The sequence below is a fragment of the Castor canadensis genome, chromosome 2 (assembly GCF_047511655.1).
Source record: "Castor canadensis chromosome 2, mCasCan1.hap1v2, whole genome shotgun sequence".
Classification (NCBI taxonomy): Eukaryota; Metazoa; Chordata; class Mammalia; order Rodentia; family Castoridae; genus Castor; species Castor canadensis.
The window spans coordinates 149,554,551-149,568,359 of NC_133387.1; the positions used below are offsets into that span (position 1 = coordinate 149,554,551).

At 35.4% G+C, this 13,809-nt stretch overlaps 1 protein-coding gene across 5 annotated transcripts in view; it reads right to left on the reverse strand.

Moving 5' to 3' along the window:
- Positions 1 to 3,949: 3,949 nt before the first annotated feature.
- Rora (RAR related orphan receptor A) overlaps positions 3,950 to 13,809 on the reverse strand; it is a 691,433-nt gene continuing 681,573 nt past the window's right edge. For all 5 annotated transcript variants that reach the window (XM_074066095.1, XM_074066096.1, XM_074066098.1 and 2 more), the window contains one exon: positions 3,950 to 13,094. In XM_074066095.1, coding sequence (XP_073922196.1) covers positions 12,930 to 13,094 — 165 coding nt within the window. In that variant the 3' untranslated portion in view covers positions 3,950 to 12,929. The remainder of the gene's footprint in view (positions 13,095 to 13,809) is intronic.

Sequence of the window (13,809 nt, forward strand, 5' to 3'; positions counted from 1 at the left end):
CTGTTTAACTTTTAAGGAATTGCCTGCTTTCCAAAATGATTGTACCATTTCCCCCCTATGGATTTTTAAGCAGAAGAAAATTTCAGTTTTGCATTTCAGCTAAGCTAGCAAACAAACCCAGAAGTTGAGTAAGAAGCCAATTTAATTTCAAAAAACTTATAATAGGCTTTACTTGTTTTGAGTTTGTAAAATGTTTCCTTAGATCAAACTTTCAAAAAGAATTCTGAAAATTTCAAGCTCTGGCTAAGCAAAATTATCAGAGTTGTTTCTGGGTGTATGTATATATTTTTATAGACTAAATCAAGACAGAGAAATGAGATGGGTGCTGTGACTCGTACCTGCACTTCTAGCTACTCAGGAGACAGAGACTGAGAGGATGGTGGTTTGAGGCCATCCTGAGAAAAATGTTCACAAGCCCCCACCTCAATTATTAAAATCTGTGTGTGGTGGGTATGTGCCTATACTGGCTACATGGAAAGCATAAATAGGAGTGTCATGGTCCAGGCTGGACCGGGCATAAAAGTGAGACCCTATTTGAAAGATAGCTAAAGCAAAAAGGGCTGTAGGCATGACTTAAGTGGCATACTGCATAGCAAGTGTGAGGTTCTGAGTTCAAACCCTAGTACTGCCAGAAAAAAACAAAAGAGAGAAATGTGCAAGATAGCTCCACCCCCTCCTTTTTTTTTTTTTAAATCAAAACTAAGTCATTTTTTACCCCTCAGCTAATAAACTTTCTTTGGTTGATTTAGAATGAACTTGGCCTGGGAGAGTTTATAGCTCGGTAACTACTTACTTAGCAAAATGCTTCATGAATCATCCATAAGTTACTTTCAAATTGAGAACCCAGAAATAGTACTCTAGTGAAAGAAGTTTCAATCTAGTAATTGATTCAGAAACTTGGGGAAATAATGTTGCTAATAGCAGATTGTTCAAATCTGGCTTTTCAGTAATAATGTTACTTTAAGTGGGGCGGGAATCATCATTAATCCTGAAACCCAGCAAAATACTCTAGCTCAGGATACGCTAGGTTAGAACCAAATGGCCAAAGTGTTCAAATTTTCCTTTTTAGAATATACATTCTCTAAAAGATCTTATTGTGTTCTGGATTACATGGTCCCTGAGCTGAACAAAAGAGACCCAGAAATAAGTGTTGGTCTTTTATAAGGCTTGCCTCAGTTTCCAAGATAGGTTGATGACAGCAGAGATAATTCCAAGTAGTATTTAAGTTATTTATATTTGTCTTCAGAATGTAGTGTGTTTTATTAATGGGGAGGGGATGAATGGTAGAATTGGGGAGAGTGGGGCCTTTTAGAAGATCTGGGTGAGGCTAATATTAAAATTAATTTTGTCCTCTAAGCACAGAATAATTAGTAGATAAAGCAACTTCTCCCTCACAAAAAGGAGGTCATCCTGGAATTAAAAATACTGTTTGAGAAGTCTGTAAAGTGGAGAAATGACAAATGGGTTTTGAGAGATGACTGTTATTATACTGGAGTCAATATTTTTCTCTCCCAAGGAGGAAAAAAAAAAACAACACAGAATCAAAGTAAGTGCAGAAAGACTACTTTAACTCTATCCAACATCAGAAGTAAATGACATCAGAATGTAGCAGGACTTTTCACAGCTCACACATGGTGATGCAGTGAAAAGATAGCATTCGTGTTAGTCTTTTAGCATAGGGCTTTTGCTACTGGTGGGAGTCTAAATTTGGGGGATAGACAGAAATGGCCGTAGAGGCCATCAGTGTCATTCTCCTGGAGTTCAGGAGGGTCCTGTTGAAAAAAACCCCCTCCTTTAAAAATTTTAATTAGCACATACTAATTGTGCATTTATAGGGTAAATGTGATGTTTAGCTATAGGTATAAAGTGTGTGTAACGATAAAATCAAGGTAACTAGCATTTCCATTACTTCAAACATAGATCATCTCTTTGTGTTAGAAATATTCGAAATCCCCTCTTCTAGCTAGTTTGAAATGTAGTTGTTAACTATAGTCACTCTATCATGAGATAGAGAAATAGGATTTAATCTTCCTATCTAACTGTATCTTGGTACCCATTATCCATCTTCTCTATTCCCGCCACCTCTATCCACACCCAGTGTAGATACCCAGTCCCTGGTAATCACTATTCTGCTCTCTACTTGTATGAGATCAACTCTTTTATATCCTACATGAGTAAGAACATGCAGCACTTTTTCTGTGGTGGTTTATTTCACTCAATGTCCTCTAGACTCATCCATGTTGTCACATATGACAGAAAAGAATTTCCATCCAAAGTTTTTCAAATCCCTTAGCCATGGAAACATTTTTTCTTTCTTTCTCTGGTGACTTGTATGACACTGATAGCTTTTTTGGGGGAGGGTTACTGAGGATTGAACTCAGGGCCTTGCTCTTGCTGGGAAGGTACACTACCACTTGAGCTGTGCCTCAATCCCCTACTAGCCTCTTTTGGAGTATGATTTTGAACCAGACTGGGCTCCATCTTCAGTTTCTTGTTTGGAAATGGAAGGTGCCAAGGTGCTGAGCTGCATTATAGCATGGCAATTTCCTTCCCTGGCACTATGAGCTCAGCCTGGTTCTCACAAACCTGTTATGAGAAGCAGAGGCCTTGGCACCTGTCCATTTGATCCAAATGCACAGGAGATGTCCAAATGGGGGCTAGTCTGTCTCATTTTTCCTCATAAAAAGAAAGTTTAGTAGTAACAGTAGAAGCTAAGACTTTCTGTGGTCAGGTCTTACTGGCTAGTCTATGGTTATTACTTTTGCTTTCTTTCCTAGGTTTAATAAAGACTAGAATTTATTCTCCTTTTTCATTTTTCTTGTGAGATCATTATAAAGATAATTCTAAGATGCCCTTGTTCTAATACCATCTAAATGCCCTCCTGAACACTGAGCAAGCCTTTCCAACATGCGGAAGTGAGTGTCATCATTATTTTTAGTGAAAAAAGTTTAGGGATGGATTTGAGCAAAGGCCTAGAGGTGACAGATTTCATATTTTGATTTTTTCCACTAACTTTCAATTTCCTTAGACACTAGGAAGTAGTGAATAGTGATAATTGTATAACTCTTGATGGTGTACAAAGATTTCACATGCATAATCTTACTCTTTTGGTTCTCTAAGATATTTGGAAACAGAATCAGGACTAGGACTATTTCCTACATGCAGTAAGTTTTGGGATCAATTTAAATATTTATTGAATGCCTCCTGATCATAAAAGCATCGTGTGTTGCCTAGTTACTTTAAAAGTAATTCACAGTAAGGGTTTTTGCACCATAAAAACAGTGTGATACTTAGTGATGTTACATTTGTTGTTCATACCTAAATAACCTACTCAAGACGCTGGTGGGGACAGAGCAAGGACAGTGAAGGGCAGGCCAGATTTTAAGTCTTTGGTGTCATTTTGCTATTCCATTTCAGTGATTTCTAAGAGAAAGATGACAAAGGACAGTGTGCATTCAGGATTTGTTTCTTATACTCAGGGACGGTATCACTGATCACTCACGGCACCCTCTACCTTTGACATAGGAAGTAGTTTCAGCATCCTCAATTCTGCATTTCCAACAGCAATGAGCATCCATTGGACATTATCTCGCAAATTAATACTTCCTTACTTGCTTTCTGTGACCAAAAGAGTATCCTTGTCCTATCCATTTTTTCCCTGTAAGAGGGAAGTGAAATTTTTAAAGTTACTTTATGACAGGCTAGTGATTCTCAAACTTACAATATGCACACTGATCACTTGGATCTTATGAAAATGCAGGTTCTGATTTACTAGGTTTGGGGTGCATTCTGCATTTCTGACAACATTGCAGGAGATGCCAGTGCTACTGGCCTGTGGACCAAACTTTGATGATCAAGATTCAGTACTGGGCCATCCAGTAGAGACATGATGTAATCTAGAACAATGCCACTCAATAAATAAGGAAAAAGAAGAAAGACAAGGCAAGTGTTCCATTAGAAGCTGAAGTTTTATTATAGGATAATAGTACATAAAGCACATCTAAAATTGATGTGTTCAATGCACTTTTAATAAAGGTAATGTAATATTAAAGGTACAGTTTCTAAGTACAATATAACAACATTCATATTAGAATGAAAATTGGAGTATTTAAAAGACAACATTAAATCTCTTTTTTTACAGCGTATATTTACAAAATGAATCAAAATATTTTTTTAAATTCAGGACTCAATGAAATAAACAGCTGGAAATAAGCAGACTACTGAAAAAAGTGAATTGAAAAAAAAACCCAATGTCAGTGAAAAGTTGGATGATTCTCTAATAAAGATCATTAGCAAAGTTTTAGTTCAATACTTTGTTTTAGGATTCCCATAAATGGCTTGCATTTTTAGTGTGGCAGAAAAGGAGTTTTTACATACTGTACACAAAACAGACAGCATATAGTTATAGGTACAGTATTACTATTTCCAAACTCGCATGTATATTTACAGAAGGCTGAGTTTGTTACTCACAGAGTTTTGTGAAATTTGTGTGCTTAATCCTCAAGACCTACACACAATTAGAATCAGCATTTCATGTGACCTTTTAAATGTAGCTTTTACACTTGGTTGTAGAAGAAAGAAAAATGTTAACCATAGGACTTTGCATATTTTATAAATTTGCCAAAAGAACCCAGGAAAAAAGTTTCAATTGGGGCACATGGAACATGTGATCAAATGCTATCATGGAACAATGATCAAATGCTGATATGTGCAGGCCTTTGTACAGGTGCAAAGAGATACCAGCTCTACCCTAGGGAAGCTTGGGATGCTAAATGGTGCTTTAAAAAAATGTTTCAATCTCTCTCCAAGCAAGACAGTTGAGGAATGACATGATTTGTATTAAAACAGGATTTCTCCTAAACCATAGCCAATTCTTTAAAAGGTTAACTATTAGCCTTAGCTTTCATTAACCAACACAATTGCATTTATAATTAAGGTTAACAGCAACTCTTCCATAAAATGGAAAATGTCTAGAATGGTGGGGGAAATATGCAGTGCATGGAGCCAGTAATCATGGCTTGGAAATTTATCACCATCAGTTACAAAAAGTGCAGTAAACAGAAACATTTGCTCTATATTTATAAATTGCTCAAAAATCTTTGCTAAAGATCTTACAAATTCAGTATTATTACAGAACAATTCTAATCAATATTTAATAAGGCTAACTACATCCTTAGTTAGATATTTGATATACTCTGATTTTTAACAATGCCAATTGATCTTGGGGGAATAGGTAAAAGAATGTAATTAAGCTCACTATTATATATATGACTTAAAATGAAGGTCCTCCACACAGTTCATGGAACTGGTTGAGGTCATAGTAAAATCAAAAATGTCTTGTTGAATTTGCTGTATGACCCATGCTTTACTTCTTATTTGTCTGTCATCAAACCTCCATTATAAATGCTTAATAGGAGTTAAATGTATAAATTCTGTCAGGTGCCCCTCAGTAAGAAAAAAATATATTACTGAGAGTGTTTCTTTAAAACAGAATGTTTCTTTGGGATCTTGAAGGCCTGGCAAATTATTTTTCTGCTTAAGAGATAATGGTGTAAAGCCAAGTAGCTAACATAAAGCACATATTAATATTTCATATGTCCACATTTATAAACAAATTCACCCAATAGATATCAAATATCCATACTAAGGAAGTAATTTTATCCTAATTAAATACACTCTAGAATAATTTATATAATGATATTATATATTTAAAGAGAAAAGCATGTCCCAAATCCAGCACTCTGATACAGCTGCCAGTTGGGCATAGGTAGAGATATATATATATATGTATATATATACAAATATATAGTTGTACTCAGTGAAATTAACAAGACCCAAAGGTGGTATTGTCTAGGAATAAAAGGGATAATTTTTTTGTTCACAAAAGTAACTTATCTAGCACCACACATCAGAAAAACACAAAAATAGCACACTCTAGTTCTAAACAGCTATGTCTAAAATAGATTATATAGTAAAACCAGTATTATACAGCGTATTGTGGATTTGATAAACAGATAAATATTTGCACTGAGTAGGCTGTTTATAATATAACATTTTCTTATCTATACAGAATGAAAGCCAAAAAGTTAACTGTATAGAGATGTGCGGAACAACATTAAATATTATGACTCAAAAGCAGGGACGAAGGTAAATTTGAAAGAAGAGTAAGAGAGAAAATGTTTACAGGCCATTACAAGTTCTTAAGTTAATAGTAAATAAGGAATCAATTGCTCAAGTTGAAGAAAGCAGTAAACAAGAGATTGCATTTACATGCAGATGTCTAAAATTTGTATTTTTTAAGTCTATGCACAAAAGTCATTTGTTTTATTGCTTGACATTCAGTTATGGCTAGATTATTTAACCTATTTTTTTGTACTTTGGAAATAAGAATATTCTTAAAGGTGCCATAAAAATGGACAGCATTGAAAACGGTTTGCAAATAAACCACCTAACACTGCAGTTCTTTATACATATTAAAAGCCTTGTCTGGGGTTTGTCATATGTTAAATATATTTAAACTGGGAAAATAGGTTGTAGCTTGAAGCCTCCCATTGGCCCAAACATCCAATACAAAAACACATCTCCACAAAAGGAGCAGGCAGACAATACAAGTACATAGAAAGAAGCAGCCAGCTAATGTCCTAATGTTTAAACATTTGCCACTGTTTTAGATGAGATTTCAAACTATTGTGGATAAGAAGAAAATCTGTGATTCAGGAAGATGTGTACAGTACATACAGATTTTTTTGTGAAATCATATTCACTATATTGCTCAAGAATTATCTGCAGTTACATATGCAATCTGTTCAATGATAGGAAGTTCCTAGATAGAGTATTCATCCACATCACAACAATGATGAATGAGAATGGAGAGTTTCTATTCTTAAAGAAGAAATAATGGCATGTCAAAACTTACAGCAAGATGTCTGTCATTAGCTCCAAGAAGGATCAAAGAAAAAAGTGTCACACTGCTAACATCACAAAACACACCAAATATAAACAACAAACACAGATTCTCTAGGCATCTATTAAAACTTTCATATTTACTTTCTCCATACAAGACTCCATGTTATGTTGCATCACTGAAAAAAAAGCTTGTTTCTATTTGGGCTGGATATTCCGCCATTCATTTATAAGTAAATAAATGACTGAAAGTATTTATTGCTCTAAGTTCTGAGGGTGTAGTTGAATATGGAGATCCCGCCCCCAATCTACCATGGCTCCTTGGTATGAGGCCAGGTGTTTGGGTTATTTTTTAATTATTCTGAGAGTCTGACAAAATTGATCTCACTCACACACACAAATAAGCAAACAGACCCAGAAGTGAACATCATAGCTGTTGGAAACATTGCTGCTTAGCCTTCTCATCTCTTAAAAATAAACAGAAATAAGAAGGCCTCTATAGTAAAATCTAGTGGAACTTTTTTTAATACTAGTGTTTAGGTTCAAAATGAAGATCTGTATTGTAGACTATTAGCAATATATCAAGAATTACTGTTGCAATTGCATTTCTGGGCAATTTGTGGTATAAATTTGCTTTCATGGGGTTCTGTATCATAACTCTATAAGATGTTATTTGTTATAGTATGTAAAAATGTCAATCATAGGGGTGCGTGTGTGTGTGTGTGTGTGTGTGTGTGTGTGTGTGTGTGTAGGCAAGTGGGAAGATGTAAGGAGGGAGTTTTCACATTCCGTATTTGTTATCAAAAACAATAGAGTGAAGTTGTCCTTGTCATATGATAGACATAGAAAGTTTTCCCAAATTATGCTCCTCTCTGATAAACAAAAACACATAAATCTGCTGAATGTGTATTACAGTGGTAGAAGAATGAAAACCAACAATTACATTGAGCTTCTCTGACCCTAAGGAAAGCAAAACCTGGAAGGATATGAACAAAACCATATTTCAAAATTGTAATATGAAACCCTAAAAGCAGGGTTAAGTTGCTGTCAAAAAGGTGGGGTTTGATTTGTCCTTAAACATTAGCTCTTGTATTAATTCATCACCTATAAACTAGAAATGTGCAACAATTTGTTTTGCATAAAGAAAGTTTTGGTTTACCTCTAGTGGAGAACAGTAAAAACAATGGTTATTTGCTGGCATCAAAAAAACCTTTTTCATGTCTACCCATCTCACTGTTCTGATATATCTTTTCACTGGTTTTTAACCACAATAGAGTTTGAATAAGAGTGAAATGTGTAATGCTGTATGTATGCTTATCATGAATATCTTAATTATTAGGAAAATGGTAAGTGGAATACTAAGGATTGTAAATGATGTTGGTCTATCACTTATAAGTTTATTTTCTGTACACACTTGCATTACTTTGCACTCCTGTGGGACTTACTCAGTGTTTTTAAGCCCATAAAACTGAAGAGCATGTGAGTTTTGAACTAAATAGAATGAGACAATGATGAAAAGTTTACACACACACAAGCACACAGTTCTATACAGTTCACTTGTGCCTTGGATGGATAGTATTACCACTAATAGTAAAAACACAATTCGTTCCAGTCTACTGGCCACCCTGTTTTAAGAGTTTTAGAAGATCCCTGAGCACATTTTTCTGACTCTTAACCCCAACTCCAAAATGATAGGGCTTCTATCCTTGATATCAAGATGGATTGTCATTCACAGTAAGTCAATCATAAGGTGCTTATTTACCCTTTTTTTCACCAATCAGCACAAAGAACTGTCAGAAAATAACTTTTTATTATTACCGTAAAAGAATAGCACTGGAAAGACACATGATTTAAACAATCAATGCTTGAAACAGTGGCTTTAGGATTATTATCTGGCTGCCCCCTCAACAATAACAAGTGATTCGATCGACATTCCTTAGCCAAAAACAAAACAAGAAAAGAAACCCAAAATGAACCAAAAAGAAAAAAAAAACTGTACAAATATGTATTTTCCCTGAGGGATCAAGGTACACCCGCAAGTGCTCTATGTACATATTGCACTAGAGAGGAATGAAGAACATGTGCAAAAAAGCAACAATGAGAAAAGCTCACACACTACTTAAAACTTTTCATTAAGGATCTACTATGTTATTTTGCATTTTGGAATGTCGGAACACAAACAGCTATGCTATTCCTTAGTCTAAAACTAAAAACACATATTTCTACTATGGCACATTCAATGAAATAAAACGTTTTCCAAAGACAGATAGACAAATTCCATCAAGAAAATAATACAAAGTTTGTTTGTTTGTATTTTTTTTTTTAGAAAATTACATTACTTTCTTTCTTTGTTTCACATTACAAAATCTTTTTTTTTCTTTACACAAATCACATTTTATTGCAGGAATATTTCAAGTGCCATCAAATATTTATAGAAGGGTTAAAAAAATAGAAGTCTCTCTAAAGTGGTCCAGACAAGGCTTTGTATAGAATAAATCTTTTTTTCCCCATCTTCTAGTTTTGATTTAAGTATTTTGAATACATTTTCTTTTCCATTGACACTTAGTAGCCTAGAAGCGGTCCGACACACATACATCATACTCACACAAATCACACACACACACTCCTTCCTCCCCTGCCCCTTAGCCCACCCCAAACACTCACAGAGATCTGGTATCCACACTATAAAGAACAACCAAACTTAGAAGCAGTGTCTCAGGTCATGTTTTCCTTAAGTTAGGAAGGGTGAATTAGGATGCTGAAGACTTAAAAAAAAAAGATAGCTTTAACATAAATTAGGATGCTGAACACAAAAAAATTCATAGCTTTAACACAATTTGCAATCTGTCCAAAAAAGCACTTTCATCTGCACTTTTGATTTCATTGTGACCAAGGTCAATTTTTTGCAAAATAATTTGATTATTTGGATACCATCATAACAAAATATTCAGGCTTTGCACAAAAGCCTTATTTACCTTCTGTAAAAAACATTATAAAAAGGCATTATAGCAGCCGCATTTACAATGATGTGGTTCCATTCCTTAAAATACTACTGGACATTTATGTTCAGGAAACTTTAATTATATGAACTATTCAGAATAACTGTTCTGGTATCACCTAGTATTTTGTGTGATCACAAGTGTTTTTGTAATAAGAAAGAATATAAAAATGTAAAGGTTTTCACATCCTTTTCTAGACTCCATAGTTCAACTGCATTTATTTTTGAGCTTTACATCCTAACTTAGATCCAAATAATAGTCAGTTGTTCCCCCAGTTTTTCCAAGTATGTCTCTGTCTCTACTATTCTGTTCCTACACTGTCAGTGGAGTTTGCCCTGAAAGTTTACCTCTTGCTTTCCTTTCAGAAACACCCAGAAGCAGCATCACATTACTCTGTCTTGGTTTACTTTTATAAAAGCAATGTTACCATGGCATAACTGTTACTGGGATTAGAGCATGTTTTCTCATTAGGTACATGCAAAATCCTTTCTGGGGAAAGGAATTCCTTTTAAGTTCAACATTACATTCTCTCTCACCCTTAGAGAAGTTCAATTAGCTCTTCGTAAACACAAATGGACACTGGAATTAGGTTTAGTTGCTCTTTAATGCACTAGCACCTGAGGCTGGTCATATTCAGAAAGCTTTGGTTAAAAAGAAGTTAATATACTTTAATAAAACCATCCCCAAATTTAGTGAATCTCAATAGCCAAAAAGAAAAAAAAACAAAACAATAAACCCAAACCCCCACACCATTCCCCCCCAAAGGAGAAACAATAAAAAGAGTATGGACAAATAAATAACTGAACTTGGTGCTCTTTTCAGAGTATAAATACTATTAATCTTTAAAGGAACTATGCTTACTTAAATAAAAATTCAATTTAACCCTTCTTGCCCAAATATAAATACTATATCCTGACAGTTAACCTCTCTATATAAACACTCACATAAAATTTTATATGCCTGTAAGAAATTTAAGTAAATATTATTCTTCTATTTATGGTTAAAACATTATTTTTGAAAAAAAATTTAGATGTTATTTAGGCTTCATACACACTTCTGTGTAAATAATTCCTTCCCCTTTTCCAAGTCCCTTGGGAAATAAGTCAGAAAGCCAGTGGAGTTAAAAACAGAGTGAGGGGCTCTGGGAAGCCGCCCCAGTGACCCAAGTTGACATCAGCAGGAGCCAAAATTCCTGCGGAAGATTCTGGAAGGACCTTAGTGGCAGAGGAGGCTCTTGAATGTAAAGGGTTTCTTGGAAACTCCCCCTTTACACCATGGAAGATGTACCCTTATACTTGCAGACGTGGTCTCTGATGTCAGATTCCCACCCCTCGTGTGACTAAAATCATCTTTTAAAAGCCTGCATCCCCACACCATCACTTGTTTTTAAAATATGCACACATGTACATCATACTGTTCCTTCTTCCTTCTCCCTTCTCCCACTGGGGATTATTTGAAAGAAAACACAAAATTAAACAAAAATAGCTCAATATTCCTGAACACAAAAGCCAAACAATCTTCTAAATATTTAACAAAATAAATTACAATCCACAGTTTTCTAGTGAAGATAAATACAAGAGTAAATGTTTGCACCTAGCATCAACTTCACCTTAAAGGCTTAAAATATTTAAATAAGAGAAGCTGGTTCAATACTGAATACCTCTCTCCTTCTCCTAGCCACTGTCTGCCATGTATAGACAATAGTAGCATTTGGGACAAGTCTAGAATCAATTCATTCTGAGCTGAACTCTTAGGGTTCCTAGATTATACAAAGAACATAAAACATTCAAATAATGCTCCATGTCCTCACATGGGGAATTTGCCTTTGCTTCAGATACAACCTTTGGGTCCTCTGTATAAATAAATGCTAGATTTCAATAAATATTCTTGTTACAGATTTGTTCTCAAAGTATTAGAATTCCAAGTTGAGACTGAATCCATATGACAACTGAATCATGTAAAATGAGCCTCTCTCAACCACCTCCCAAAGGTGACATTTTAACAAGCTTTCTTTTTGTTTTCTTTTTGTTTTTAAATATACATGATGGTTTAAGTCCACAGCACCAATCAATCATTCAACTTTGTATGAAGCATAAACACATCTATTCTTAAATTTACCAAAAAAGCAAAGTATAATTTAGGGAGAGTTCTGTTTCTAATTCTAAATTCACATGTCAAAAAAAAAATTCAACATGCTGATTTCTAGATATGACCAGCCAGTCTTTTACACATAATTTTGTAAACAGCAGCATAAATACCTCCCGACGTACCTTCCAAGCCTTCTCAGTTAAACTTGTGTTTCTGGTGCACATGCGACACGACAGTGAACACGCGAGCATTTAATTTAAAGAAAAAGGTGCAAAATGAAAGTGCCTTATCAATTCAACAGGAAAAGCTACACCAGTAAACTACATTTTATATTAATTAAAACAATATATAAACAATATCTCTTTTAGCTATATATAGTCTTCATGCCCATTTACCCTGTAATATATTATAATGCTATTGTTTCTAGTGCTATGGACCCCTTTCGTGCCATCCTGCTGATTGGCAATAATCGGTGAGAAAATAGAAACTTCCTTCATGAAACAAAGAGCAAGTTGTGCAAAGTAATGCTGCAACCTCCGCTATGCACACCAGTCACCGATTATTGATGGACTCTCTGTTGTAACTGACAGATTGGTGACTGTAGAAAGTCTGTGGGCAGTGAGCTACAAGAAAAGGAAATTCTCCAACTTTAGTACCCTCCTTCTGTTGTAAACAGAGGTCAACGCTCAAGAAGTCAAGACAGAAAAAGGGTCCATATCTGTAGGCATAATGGAAATCATATGCATGAGAAAAACAAGTTCAACTTTATTTGTTTTCACTGTTCCCCTCCTTTGCCTGACCCCGATCACCAAAAGATGTGCAGTGTATTGGCGCTCCAGGGCTGTGCAGGGCCATAGAAAGTGTCTTGGTTATTTTTTTTTTCATTTTCTTTTTTCATGTTTGTACTTCAGACATTCTAGAAGTGTTTAGGTGATACATTTACCCATCAATTTGCATTGCTGGCTCAAATTCTGAAGTGAACAACTCCTTGTACAATGGAGGAAAGTGAAGTCGCACAATGTCTGGATATATTGCTTTAAATGCTGTTAGCTTTTCTGTATGTCGTCCACATAAGGCTCTTAACGTAGACACCTTGCATATTAACTGTAAGTGGGAGAAAGGACATGGTCTCAGGAAAGGACAGGCATAAGAATAAAAATTCAAGGAATCTGGATGATCTTTATCTACAATTTTGTTTGTAAAGGTAAAATACACTTAAAGCAACTTAAACCTCCAGTCAGGGAGGTGCTGATGTAGTACAAAAACATACACGATGATCTAGTCATGTCGCAGAATGCTAGAAATACACTGACTGCTATTTTGACCTGACTGCTAATTTAACCTAAAAAAGTATTCATAAGAAAAAGTTAGCCCCACTCATCAGTGCAGGAGTCCAGATAAGAACCCAAGGCTCTCACCTCCTCCCTAATCCAGGGTGCTTTCTGCTCTACCATCCCAAACCCTGCCCCATGGGAAAAGAAGAGAACTGATGATGGAGAAGTGGGAGAGAGGATAGTCCTGGATGGTTTGGGCACTACAACTAGAAAGGAGAGGGCATGACCTACATGTTTTATCCAGAAGGAGTACTAGCCAATTCCAGGGACAACATGTGTCTTCTGGATAAAGAGCTTTTCCATATATAATTAAGCCATCTGGGTCTCAGCAAAAGAACAGTCAGAAGGCCTGAACGGAAGTCCCAGCATTGACCAGTTACCCACTGAAGGTTAGAACAGGATTTGCAAAGACACTTGTTATCTCTAAAGCACCACACAAAGGTAACATACTTATGGTTTCAGCCCAGAATGAGCCTCTCTAGGAA